This window comes from Phocoena phocoena, chromosome 1 (assembly GCF_963924675.1).
Source record: "Phocoena phocoena chromosome 1, mPhoPho1.1, whole genome shotgun sequence".
Taxonomy (NCBI): Eukaryota; Metazoa; Chordata; class Mammalia; order Artiodactyla; family Phocoenidae; genus Phocoena; species Phocoena phocoena.
Genome location: NC_089219.1, coordinates 109,175,080 through 109,188,845, shown reverse-complemented (window position 1 = coordinate 109,188,845; position 13,766 = coordinate 109,175,080). Strand labels below are relative to the sequence as shown.

At 38.9% G+C, this 13,766-nt stretch overlaps 1 protein-coding gene across 4 annotated transcripts in view; it reads right to left on the bottom strand.

The window, feature by feature from the left end:
* The window catches only part of SETDB1 (SET domain bifurcated histone lysine methyltransferase 1), a 30,542-nt gene that overhangs the window by 15,315 nt on the left and 1,461 nt on the right, over positions 1-13,766 (bottom strand). For all 4 annotated transcript variants that reach the window (XM_065874283.1, XM_065888501.1, XM_065881275.1 and 1 more), the window contains 4 exons: positions 13,133-13,284; positions 1,937-1,971; positions 907-1,006; positions 26-151 (listed from right to left, as the gene is read on the bottom strand). In XM_065874283.1, coding sequence (XP_065730355.1) covers positions 26-151; positions 907-1,006; positions 1,937-1,971; positions 13,133-13,284 — 413 coding nt within the window. The remainder of the gene's footprint in view (positions 1-25; positions 152-906; positions 1,007-1,936; positions 1,972-13,132; positions 13,285-13,766) is intronic.

Below are 13,766 nucleotides of genomic sequence, written 5' to 3'. Positions count from 1 at the left end.
AGTTCTTCCTCTAGCTTGAACATACCAACCGTCTGGATGGCAATAAGGGTGCCTTTGTGCCACGTCTTAGTTCTCTTCTTGCCCAGAATGCGCATGCTAACTACCAGGTCACCATCTTTACTCAATTCTCCAGACATTTGACTCAAGGTTCCTAGGAAGAAAGCATAAAGAGATATGGCATAGACTGGGGAAAGAATGGAAAAATAAAGAGAGTACTGGGTTATTGGGGCAAGTGGGGTAATCTTTTGATCCTTAGCCACTTTTACTGCTCTGTTGGCCAAGGGCAGAAATATAAGACACAGTCGAATCAACTGTTTATGTTAACAGGAAAAACTTGAATTGAAATTCACATGTAACTCAAGACCATCTCACTTTAACCAAATATTTCCAACTCCTTATTAATAACATTAATTACCACCCATTAAATGCCACGTAGCATTTTATAAAACATATTCCTGGGAGGATCTCTTAACAGCCACACTCTACAAAGCTTCCCTCAGACCTCTTTTTAAGGGTTTGAGTTACTCTCTTCTCTTTAACCTTCATCTGGAAGAAGAAATCATGAGCATGGAGCTAAAAAGGTATTTGGACAAAGCCATCACACAGTAGAAAACCAGCAGACAAAAGACTTAAGCCAAGGGACTTCCCCGGTGGTCCAGTGGTTAGGACTCTGCATTTTCACTGCCGTGGGCCTAGGTTCAATACCTGGATGGGGAACTAAGATCCCGTAAGCTGTTCAGCAGGGGGAGAAACGACAAGCAGACAGCAAGGAAAATCTGTGGTGTTAAAAGAACCAAACAGAGGTGAAGAAGGATTCTGAAATGCTAAAACAAAGCCAGTTATCCATGTAATCTCTTTGTAGGATTTCATGCCCGCACCTATACTGAGGTGCCTCCTGACTCTAACCTTTGTGTAGATCCTGGGAACTGCTCTTCTTGTTGACAGCATCCATGAACTTCTGGACATCTTGAGCTGACTTTCTTAAGGCAGCCATAGCTTCACGGAGCTGTAAGGAAAGGGATGAGGGAATCAAGTTTTAAAATAGTAGCACCGGTTCTTTTTTAACATCTTTACTGGAATATAATTGCTTTACAATGTTGTGCTAGTTTCTGCTGTACAACAAAGTGAATCAGCTATATGTATACATATATCGCCATATCCTCTCCCTCCCACCCTCCCTATCCCCCCCCACCAGGTGGTCACAAAGCACCAAGCTGATCTCCCTGTGCGATGCAACTGCTTCCCACTAGCCATCTATTTTACATTTGGTAGTGTATGTATGTCCATGCCACTCTCTTACTTTGTCCCAGCTTACCCTTCCCCCTCACCGTGTCCTCAAGTCCATTCTCTAGTAGGTCTGCGTCTTTATTTCCATCCTGCCCCTAGATTCTTCATAACCTTTTTTTTTTTTAGATTCCATGTATATGTGTTAGCGTACAGTATTTGTTTTTCTCTTTCTCACTTATTTCACTCTGTATGACAGACTCTAGGTCCACCCACCTCACTACAAATAACTCAATTTCATTTCTTTTTATGGCTGATTAATATTTCATTGTATATATGTAGCACCAGTTCTCGACAATAAGAACTTGTCTTTTAAAAAGCAAAATAGAATGAGTTATGTTTAGAAGCTTATAGTTACTTTATCAGGCAAAACCTGCCCTTTCTTACAAATCTGGTTCAGAAATCAGCTTTAGGAAGCTATCCTTGACTAATTTAACTGCCAAATTCGACATTCATACAGCACTCAGTGCATGCATCTATAAGAAACTTTTGCATTCTTTTAACACCTATTAGAGAAATGCAACCTGTAGGGCTGATTATGCAGGGTGAATGATTATATGCTGATAGCTGAACTGACCGAATGGTCAGGCCAAAAGTTTCTCCCATTTTCATATTCTTATCTCTCACCCTTCTCTTACCCATCCCAACTTACCTTCTGGTCTTTTGGAGTTCTGCTCCCAGCATCACCTACAGATGAGAAAAACTCTGAGTGTAAGGGACTTACACATAAGAATCTCCAAGAAATCAAGAACTAAGCTACTTAACAGGATTATCATGGAAACATTATTGATAACAACTGAAAACTAGATATAGATATACATATCTATGTGAAAGTACCAAAAGCATTTAGAAAGATACACAGCAAATAGGTAACAGTGCTTACCTGGGGATAAAGTACTGGGACAGGTGATATTCTGTGGGATTTTCAAATATTTGAATTCTCTCTTTTTAAATTTATTTATTTTTATTTTTTGGCTGCATTGGGTCTTCGCTGCTGTGCGTGGCCTTTCTCTAGTTGCGGTGAGTGGGGGCTACTCTTCGTTGCGGTGCATGGGCTTCTCATTGTGGTGGCTTCTCTTGTTGAGGAGCACAGGCTCTAGGCGCTTGGGCTTCAGTAGTTGTGGCACACGGGCTCAGCAGTTGTGGCTCGCGGGCTCTAGAGCACAGGCTCAGCAGTTGTGGCACATGGGCTTAGTTGCTCCACGGCATGTGGGATCTTCCCAGACCAGGGCTCGAACCCGTGTCCCCTGCACTGGCAGGTGGATTCTTAACCACGGCACCACCAGGGAAGCCCAAATATTTGAATTCTTATAACAATAATTTATGGGTTATTTGAATGATTTGAAAAGTGAAATATAGTCAGTGAATTAAGCAAAAATGTTTCTTCTTGAGTAGTGCTGTCCAACAGAACTTCCTGCTATGATAAACATGTTCTGTATCTACACTGTCTAATATGTTAAAATTTGGCTACTAAGCACCTGAAATGAACTTTTTCACTAAAAATTTTTTTAAAATCAGGTATAATTCACATACCAAGAAATTTACCCATTTAAAATGTTTAATTCAGTGGTTTTCAGTGTATTCACAAGGTTGTACAACCACCACCACTATCTAATTCTAGAACATTTTCATCACACTGAAAAGAAACCCCACTAATGAGTATGGGGTTTCTTTTCGGAGTGATGAAAATACCCATTAGCACTCACTCCCCATTCCACCCTTCCCACAACCCCCAGCAAACATTAATCTACTTTGTGTCTCTATGGATTTGCCTATTCTGGATATTTCATATAAACGGAGTCATATTATATATGGTGCATCATATCAGATTCATCTATGTTGCAACATTTATCAGCACTTCATTCCTTTATATGATTGAATAATATTCCATTGTATGGCTATGCCATATTTTATTTATCCATTCATCAGTTGATGGACATTTGGGTTGTTTCCGCTTTTTGGCTGTTATGAATAATGTTGATAGGCACATTTGAATATCAGTTTTTATGTGGGCATATGTTCTCATTTCTCTTGGGTATATGGCTAGGAGTGGAATTGTTAGGCCATAAGGTTTAACCTTTTGAGGAACTGAAAGATTTGTCCAAACTGGCTGTACCATTTTACATTCCCACCAGCAATTTAGAGGATTCCAATTTCTCCACATCCTTGTCAACACTTATTACTGTCTATCTTTTCAACTACAGCTATCCTAATAAGTATAAAGTAGTTCTGACTTGCATTTCCTTAACAACTAATGATGTTGAACATCTTTTCATATACTTATTGGTCATTTTCACATCTTCTTTGAAGAAATATCTATTCAAATCTTTTGCCCATTTTTAATTGGGTCATTTGTCTTTTTATTCTTGAGTTGTAAGAGTTCTTTATACATTCTGGAAAATATTAGGCTTCACATTTCACATAATATATTTTTTTATTTTTGGTCACACCACGTGGCTTGAGGGATCTTAGTTCCCTGACCAGGGATTGAACCTGGGCCCTTGGCAGTGAAAGTGCGGAGTTCTAACCACTGGACTGCTAGGGAATTCCCACATTTCACATAATTTAAATAGCCACGTGTGGATAGTGGCTACTGTATCGTACAGTGAAATTTTAGATATTTGTAACATATATTTAAAAATGGGGGGACTTCCTTGGTGGTCCAATGGTTAAGAATCCACCTTCCAATGCAGGGGACGCTGGTTTGATCCTGATCGGGGAACTAAGATCCCAGATGCTGTGGAGCAACTAAACCTGCACACTGCAACTACTGAGCCCGTGCGCTCTGTAGCCCGCGCACCACAACTAGAGAGAAGCCTGCATGCTGCGCTGAAAGATCCCGCATGCTGCAATGAAGATCCCACAAGCCACAACTAAGACCTGACGCAGCCAAATAATAAATTAAAATTTAAAAAGGAAGGCAATGGTGGTAATCATTTTGCAATAAACATACATATCAAATCATTATGTCTTATACCTTAAACTAATACTATATTATTTGTCAATTATATCCAATAAAACTGGGGGGAAAAAGTAGCAAAAATAAATAAATAAAAACAAAAATGGAAAGCAATGTACATTTCTGAAAATAACAAAAATAGTTAAATAAACTACAACATATCTAAATGAGGTTCATAAAGAATCTTCGATAACACGAGGCAATGCTAATGATATATATTAAGTTTTAAAAGTTAGGATACAAAATTATTTATTTGATATGAACTCAACCTTGGCGAGAATACACAGACACACCTGTGCATGTGCACACATTCCTCAAAGAACTGTGACTATGGCATATGATTAATATCTGTTATCTTAGAACTCCACAACTGTAAAAGGCTTCAAAACACATGTTCTATATTTGAGGACAAATTAAGGATGGACGGTTATTAATCTTGCAGGGATTTTTACCTTTAAAATATATTTAGATATATTCATGTGGTAAAAAATTGAAACATTATAAAAGGACACACAATCAAAAATAAGTCTCCCTCCTGCCCCTGCTTCTCGTTACTTGCCTCAGAAATAAACAATATTAACAGTATCTTTTGCAGCCAAAGATATTCTGCAAAGTTACATATGTATTCTATCCTGCAAAGTTACATATGTATTCTATCCTGCAAAGTTACATATGTATTCTATCCTGCCTTCATCCTTTTACTCACACTCAACATGCAGGTTTTTTTTTTTTGCGGTACGTGGGCCTCTCACTGTTGTGGCCTCTCCCGTTGCGGAGCACAGGCTCCGGACTCACAGGCTCAGTGGCCATGGCTCATGGACCCAGCCGCTCCGCGGCATGTGGGATCTTCCCAGACCGGGGCACGAACCCGTGTCCCCTGCATTGGCAGGTGGACTCTCAACCACTGCACCACCAGGGAAGCCCGCAGGTTTTTTTAAAAATAAATTTATGTATGTATGTCTGCCCGCACTGGGTCTTTGTTGCTGTGCACAGGCTTTCTCTATTTGTGGCAAGCGGGGGCTACTCTTTGTTGCAGTGCACGGGTTTCTCATTGCAATGACTTCTCTTGTTGTGGAGCATGGGCTCTAGGTGTGCGGGCTTCAGTAGTTGTGGCACACAGGTTCAGTAGTTGTGGCTCGCGGGTTCTAGAGCACAGGCTCAGGAGTTGTGGCACATGCGCTTAGTTGCTCCATGGCATGTGGGATCTTCCTGGACCAGGGCTCGAACCCGTGTCCTCTGCATTGGCAGGCAGATTCTTAACCACTGTGCCACCAGGGAAGTCCCAACATGCAGTTTTTTTGTTTTTATTTTTGGCTGCATCGGGTCTTAGTTGCAGCACGCGGGATCTTTGTTGTGGCATGCAGGATCTTTCGTTATGGTGCGTGGGCTCTTCGTTGCGGCACACGGGATTCTCTAGTTGTGGTGCACAGGCTCCAGAGTGTGCATGCTCTAGAGCTTGTGGGCTCTGTAGTTTGCGGCACGCGGGCTCTCTGGTTGAGGCGCACAGGCTTAGCTGCCCCATGGCATGTGGGATCTTAGTTCCCCAACCAGGGCTTGAACCTGCATCCCCTGCATTGGAAGGCGTATTCTTAACCACTGGACCACCAGGGAAGTCCCCATCATGCAGTTTTTATGTTGCTTTTTATCTCCACACTTAAAATTACTAGGAAAGTATTCCCTATCAGGACCTACAAATCTGATTCTTTTTTCCCCCAATTTTTTTTATTGTGGCAAAATATACGTAACACAGAATTTACCATCTTAACCATTTTTAAGTGCACAGTTCAGTGGTATTAAGTACATTCATGTCACTGTGCAACCATTACCATCAGTCATCTCCAGAACTCTAAGTCACCAAGTTAAGACATGAGGAACAGGACAGAGGGAGCATGAGGGAGTATAGTCATCTGTACGAAAGGTCTGAATTAAATGTCCAGCTTTGCTAAAAATATAAGCAGAAACTTTACACCAATAAATTGAATACTTAAGAAAAAATATAAATTACCAGAAAATTACAAGTTACCAAATCTGACTCAAAGAAATAGAAAAGCTTTGCACAAAGTAAATAGATACCTAGATGGCTTCACAGGCAAATTCTATCAAACACTCAAGGGATACATAATTCCAATTTTGCAAACACTTCCCAAGAATTAAAAGAAGAAATACTGCCTATTCCATTCTACAAGGCCATCAAAATCTCAATATTAAAATCACAGAAGGGTAGTACCAAAAAAAAAAAATTATAGGCCTATCTCTGTTATAAAAGTGAAGATGAAAAAATCCTAAATATCAGCACAACAAATCCAGAAATGTTTAAAAACGATATATTTAGTTGGAATCATCCAAGGACTATAAGGTTGGAAAACTTAGTGATTTAAAGAAAAATATTCACATAATAATTTTACTAGATATATAAGGTATGTCCAATAAAATCAACATCTACTCATGATAAAAACTCCCAGCAAACTAAAAATATGGGACAAGTTCTATTACCTGACAAATGACATCTTCGAAAACCTGTAATCAGCCTTAATAGTATAAGATGAAAACATGCCCTTTAAAACAAGCCACAAGGGCCGCTCTCGCCTTCTGAGATGGCCCACACTCTGTCTGTGGAGTGTGTTTCTCTCTAAATAAATCCACTTCTTACCTATCAAAAACAAAACAACCAAAAATAACCACCAAACAAGCCACAAGACAAAGAAGTCCTTGTCATCATCATCACTCCCATTTAACATTATAATTAAGGTCTTAGCTGGTGAAATATGACAAGAAAAACAAGACTTATCTGCCATAAGTATAGGAAAGGAGGAAAAACTGCAATTATCTTCAGATGACAGTCTACATAGAAAACTTAAATGAAATCATAGAAATAAAAATTTAATAAGATTGTCAGATACAAAAATCTATATGTAAAAGTCAACTGCATGTCTATATACCAGCAGCAACTAGTTGGAAATGTATTTTCTTTTTTTTTTAAAAGAAGGATATTAATTTATTTATTTTTGCTGTGTTAGGTCTTCGTTTCTGTGCGAGGGCTTTCTCTAGTTGTGGCAAGCGGGAGCCACTCTTCATTGCGGTGCGCGGGCCTCCCACTATCGCGGCCTCTCTTGTTGTGGAGCACAGGCTCCAGACGCACAGGCTCAGTAGTTGTGGCTCATGGGCCTAGTCGCTCCGCAGCATGTGGGATCCTCCCAGACCAGGGCTCGAACCCGTGTTCCCTGCATTAGCAGGCAGACTCTCAACCACTGCACCACCAGGGAAGCCCCTGGAAATGTATTTTCTTAAAAAGGATATTTTTTGTGGCTACTGAAAATGGGAGTTGGGAATAAATCTGACAAAAGACGTGCAAGCTTTCAGTGGAGAAAATTAATCAACCCTCCTGAAAAATGTTAAAGACTACATAAATGATCTTTGTATAGGAGAGTCAAATACTATGAAATTATCAACTATTCCTAAATTAATCTTGTGATAACGTCAATGGTTTGGGGGTTTTTACTGGTGGGGGGGAAGTGGGGAACATGACAAGCTAACTCTCAAATATAAATATAAGCACAACAGGTGAAACAGAACCAAGACATCTGTGAAGAAGAACAAGAAACTGAGGTTACTAGAGTTAAAAGATATTATAAAGCCACAGTGATAGGCTCTATAGAGTTGAAACAGGAGGAAATGACAGACCAGTGAAACAGAACAGAAAGTCCAGAAACAAACGCACACAAATATATGGAAATAATTTATGATAGAATAGGCAATGTAAATCAATAGGAGGGGACACATTTCAATAATGGTGCTGAAAAATTGTTTAAGAACAATATGAAAAAAAGAAAAAAATAAATTCCATTTGGAATTAAGACTTAAATGTGAAAGACAAAACTATGAAACTTTCAAAGGCAATGTAAAAGAAGATCTTTATAGACTCAGGGCAGTAAGGATATAAAAAGCAATGACCGGGCTTCCCTGGTGGCGCAGTGGTTGGGAGTCCGCCTGCCGATGCAGGGGACATGGGTTCGTGTTCCGGTCCGGGAGGATCCCACATGCCGCGGCAGCGGCTGGGCCCGTGAGCCATGGCCGCTGAGCCTGCGCGTCCGGAGCCTGTGCTCCGCAACGGGAGAGGCCACAGCAGTGAGAGGCCCGCGTATCGCAAAAAAAAAAAAAAAAAAAAAAAAAAAAAAGCAATGACCATAAAAGAAAATGTTAACATTAGAACTTCTGTTTATTAACAAACAACATAAAAAGTAAAGACAAAACATAAGGTTGGAGTGATATGTGCATTTTATAACTGCAAAGGATTAGTAATTATAATTATAGGAATAATAGGTAGACTTCCTATGAATTAAAAAAAACAGTTGAGCAAATGAGCAAGATACATGAACAGACGTAACAAAGAAAACCTACAGATGACTCACAAACACATGAAAAGATTCCCAAGTTCATCTGTAGACAGGGAAATCAAATTTTAAAATGAGAGTGCTAAGTGTTGTCAAGGATGTGGAACACAGGCCACTCTCAGCCACTGGTGGTACAAATATAAATTGGCACAACCACTTTGGAAAACTGTTTGGTCACTAATTATCCAGCAAGGTTGAAAATTCTATATCCTAAGAACTAGCAACTCCACTCTTACAGTACCCTAGGATATCCTAAAAAGATTCTTGCACATGTGCATCAAGAATCATTTACAAGAATATTTAGGGCATTATTTACAATTGCAAAAAAACTGAAAACAAATGAAATGTCAACTGTTCGGAGACTAGATAAAACTGTGGCATATTCACATAATGAAACATCATACTGCAGTAGCAACTGAACCAAGCATCACACATCAGCATGATGTTGAAGAAGTCATGGAAGAATGCATACAGTGTCTAAGATTCCATTTATACAGTTCAAAAACAGGCAAAACTACAGCACTTCTGGTAAAAGTGATGTGACAAGATTGGACAATCCCCCTATGCAGAAAACAAGTATAAAACTGGACAAAATTGTCAAAAGCAATCATTTCAGGACTTCCCTGGTGGTGCAGTGGTTAAGAATCCCCTTCCCAATGCATGGGACTGATCCCTGGTCCGGGAAGATCCCACATGTCGCAGAGCAACTAAGCCCGTGCACCACAACTACTGAGCCTGAGCTCTAGAGCCCGTGAGCCACAACTACTGAGCCCATGCACCGCAACTACTGAAGTCTGTGCACCTAGCGCCCGTGCTCTGCAACAAGAGAAGCCACCACAGTGAGAAGCCCACGCACTGCAATGAAGAGGAGGCCCAGCTCACTGCAACTAGAGAAAGCCTGTGCAGCAACGAAGACCCAATGCAGCCAAAAAATTAAAAAAAAAATCATTTTAGGACACTGGAAATTTGACCAAAGGCAAACAATAGATTGATAAGTATCCCTGAAAAACTGCTAAAGCTTCTGGTAACAAAGGTGGGAGTCTATGGATCTCTTGCCTGGGGCAGCTCCCATCCCTGCTCCACCTCTAGCTTGGTGGGCAAAAACTGTAGCTTTATCACTGAGGTGCTAGCCATAACAAGCAGATTTGCTAATTTGAGGTTGTAGCTCTTGTTTAGGGTAAGCGGCAAACCAGTAAATTTAACCAGGAGATTCTGAAAATGAGAGAGTCACAGACAGGCTTAGATAAATTCTCTATACATTTTTGGGTGACTGCTAAAATATGCATATGCAAAGAGGACCCAAGAGTGCCTGGTTAAAAAGGAAACCCAAGGTCAAAGAAAAAAATCACAAAGGAAATTAAAATTTATGAGTTACATGAAAATGAAAATTCAACATAAAAATTTATGAGATGCAGCAAAGCATGCTCAGAGGGAAATTTATAGCTTTAAATGTTTATATTAGAAAGAAAGAAAGGTCTAAAGTCAATAGTCTCAGCTTTGACTTTAAGAAACTAGAAAAAGAAGAGCAAATCAAACCCAAAAAAAGTGGAAGGAAGAAAATAGAGATCAGAGTAGAAATCGATGAAATAGAAAACAGAGCAACAGTAGCAAAAATAAATCAATGAATCCCCAATACTGGTTCCTTGTAAAAGAACAAAAATTGATAAACCTGTATCTAATCTAATCAAGAAAAAAAAGAGGAGATCTAAATAACCAATATCAGGAATGAAAGGGACATCACTACAGAACCTACAGAAATTAAAAAGGATCATAAGGGAATACTATGAACAACTTTATGGCAATAATTTAGACAACTTTGATAAAGTGAACCAATTCCTAGAAAGAAATTGTCCACAATGAACAAAATCAACTTGAGATGAAATAGAAAATCTAAACAGATATTTCAGGTAAAGAAAATGGATTAGTGATTATATTAAAATAGATATATCAGGTAAAGAAAATGGATTAGTGATTTATCTTCCCACGATAAATTCAATGTGATATCCTGGATTGGATCCTGGAACAGAAAAAGTCCAGAAATTGAATAAAGTCTGGAGTTTAGATAAAAGTAATGTACCAATGTTTGTTTCTTAGTTTTGACCAATATATACCATGGTAACATTAACATTAGAAGAAACTGGTGAAAGGTATGCAGGAACTCTCTATTACCTTTGCAATTTTTCCATAAATCTAAAATGATTCCAAACTAAAAAGCTTACTTAAAAAATATCTTTCCATGAAGTAAAGTCCAGGCCAAGATGGTCTCATTGCTTAATTTATCAAACATTTAAGGAAGAAATAATACCATTCCACACAACTCAGAGGAAGGAACACCTCCCAACTCATCTTATAAGGCCCATATTACCCTGCTACCAAAGCCAAAGACATCACAATAAAACTACAAACCAATAGCCCTCAAACATATGTGCAAAAATTGTTAAAACATTTGCAAATCCAATATAGCAACATATAAAAAGGATTATACACTAAGACAAAGTGGCGGGTGGGGATGGGAGAGTTATTCCAGGAACAAAAGATTGGTTTAACATATAAAAAATAATTATTGTAATACATCCTATTAATAGGATAAAGGACAAAAGCCATATGATCACCTGAGGACAACAGAGAAAAAGTAGCTGACAAAATCTGAAATCGAATCCAGCTATTATAAAAACTCTCAGCAAACTAGGAATAAAAGCAACTTCTCTGAACCTGGTAAAGGATACCTACAGCTCACATCATAATTAATGACTAAACATAAAATGCTTCCCTGATAAAATCAGGAACAAGGAAAGGATGTCTGCTCTTTTTTTTAACATCATACTGGAGGTTCTAGCAAGCATAATAAGGCATGGGAAAAACACAAGACATCTAGATTAGAAAGGAAGAAGTAAAATGACTATTTGTAGACAACATGGTCTAATGTATAGAAAATCCTAAGGGAGCCACAAAAAACTTCTAGGAAACTGCTAAGCTGATGCTAAAATTTATTTGGATTATATATGAAATACAAATGAATTTGGAGGACTTTCACTAAGTGATTTTAATACTTACTGTAAAGCTACAGTAATTAAGACAGTGTGGTGCTGGTATAAAAATAAACATTTAGTTCAATGTGACCCTCAACTACAACATATAGCCAGCTGATTTTTGACAAGGATACCAAAAGAATAGTCTTTTCAACCAATGGTGGTGGAACAACTGGATAGCCATAAGCAAAACAAACCAACCAACTACCCTCAGCTCTTAAGAATTTTTATTCTTCAAAAGACACCATTAAGAAAATGAAAAGACCACATCTGGGAAAATGTTTGTAAAATAGGTCTGATAAATGAATTGTACCTAAAGTATAATAAGTCAGAAGACTTATATATGTTGACTTAGAAAAGTCAATAATAAAAAGACAATCCAATTTTTTAAAAAAGGCAAAACTATTTGAATAGCTATTTCCTCAAAGAACATACATAAATGGCAAATAAGTATGTGAAAAGATGCTCAATGTCTTTAAGAACATGCAAACTACAATCACAATGTGAGGGAGTCCCCTAGTGGCCTAACAGTTAGGATTCCTGCTTTCACTGCTGTGGCCTGGGTTCAGTCCCTGGTTGGAGAACAGAGATCCCACAAGCCATGGAGCGTGGCCAAAAAAAAAAAAAAAAAAAGCTACAATCCCACTTTGCTAGTGGAAATGTAAAATAATATGGCCACTTTGGAAAACACAATAGTGATTTCTTAAAAACTCAAACATACACTTACCTAAGACTTACCAATTCCACGCCTAGGTGGAGTATCCAACAGACATGAAACATAATGTGGACATTAAGACTTACACACCAGGGACTTCCCTGGTGGCGCAGTGGTTAAGAATCCACCTGCCAATGCAGGAGACACGGGTTTGATCCCTGGTCTGGGAAGATCCCAAGTGCCACGGGGCAACCAAGCCCGTGCGCCACAACTACTGAGCCTGCGCTCTACAGCCTGCGAGACACAACGACTGAGCCCGTGTGCCTAGAGCTGTGCTCCGCAACACAGAAAAGCCACCACAATGAGAAGCCCGCACACCGCAACAAAGAGGAGCTCCCACTCGCCACAACTAGAGAAAGCCTGTGCACAGCAACGAAGACCCAACAAGCCAAAAATAAATCAATAAACTAAAAACAAACAAAAAACTGTTAAAGAATAGACAAAACCAAATAATCTGTTTTGAGATATATACATAGGTGCTAATGCCACCTATAAAGAAAAACAAGGGTGTTCAGAATACAGGTTACATAGAATGGGGAAAGGAGAATAATTCAATCAGGAAGTAGCAAGAAGTGAAAATCTATGATATCAATACTAACAATCTTCTATTTTTTTCCTGTAACAGACAAGTCCAACAGTTAGGAATATGAAGTTAGTAAGAATGGTTTCTCCTCTCTTTTATCTTCTATTTGCTCATCTTCCCAGATTTCAATTTTAGTCCTGAGATTTTCCTGTCCATAGCCTCATCTCTTACCTGAATCAATACTGAGGACATCATCGTCTTCATCAGGAATCTCAATTATTTCTGTAGGCCGGGAAGCTTCATCTTCAGAACTACTGTCCCGGTACTGTAGTCCCAGTTTGGAGTAAAAGTCCTTCACCAAAGACTCACAATTAGTCACTGCCCTAATATTGGAACATACGTAGAAAAGGTCAAAGCCAGCAGAAGCAGGTGTAAAAGCTATTAGAATTTATATATATTTCAGTATACACTGACCTCTATTTAAACAGGCCATATTCCAAAGTGTCTCTGTTTTGAATTTTAAATGCTTATCCCATAGAAAAATGTTTAAATAGTGGTTTCCAGACTAGTCCTTCAAAAATCCAAAATAAGCCCAAAGCACGGTCCTTTCAACCTTACCTCATTACTTACCTTGTTGTTATTTGAAAATATGTTCTAAGTGACAACTAGGGCAGGAGAAACAAATCTTCTGGGCGTTTAGGAGTAGAAACAGGGCTCTAGGAACTTATTAAAGCTTCGCAGTTACATAAAACAGCAAGTTTTTATAATATGCACTCCCTAGATGATTCTACTAAGAAAACAAAACAATTGCTCTGAAGTAGAGTGAAGTATAAAGAAGGGGAAGGGAGTCAAGACTTGGACTCCC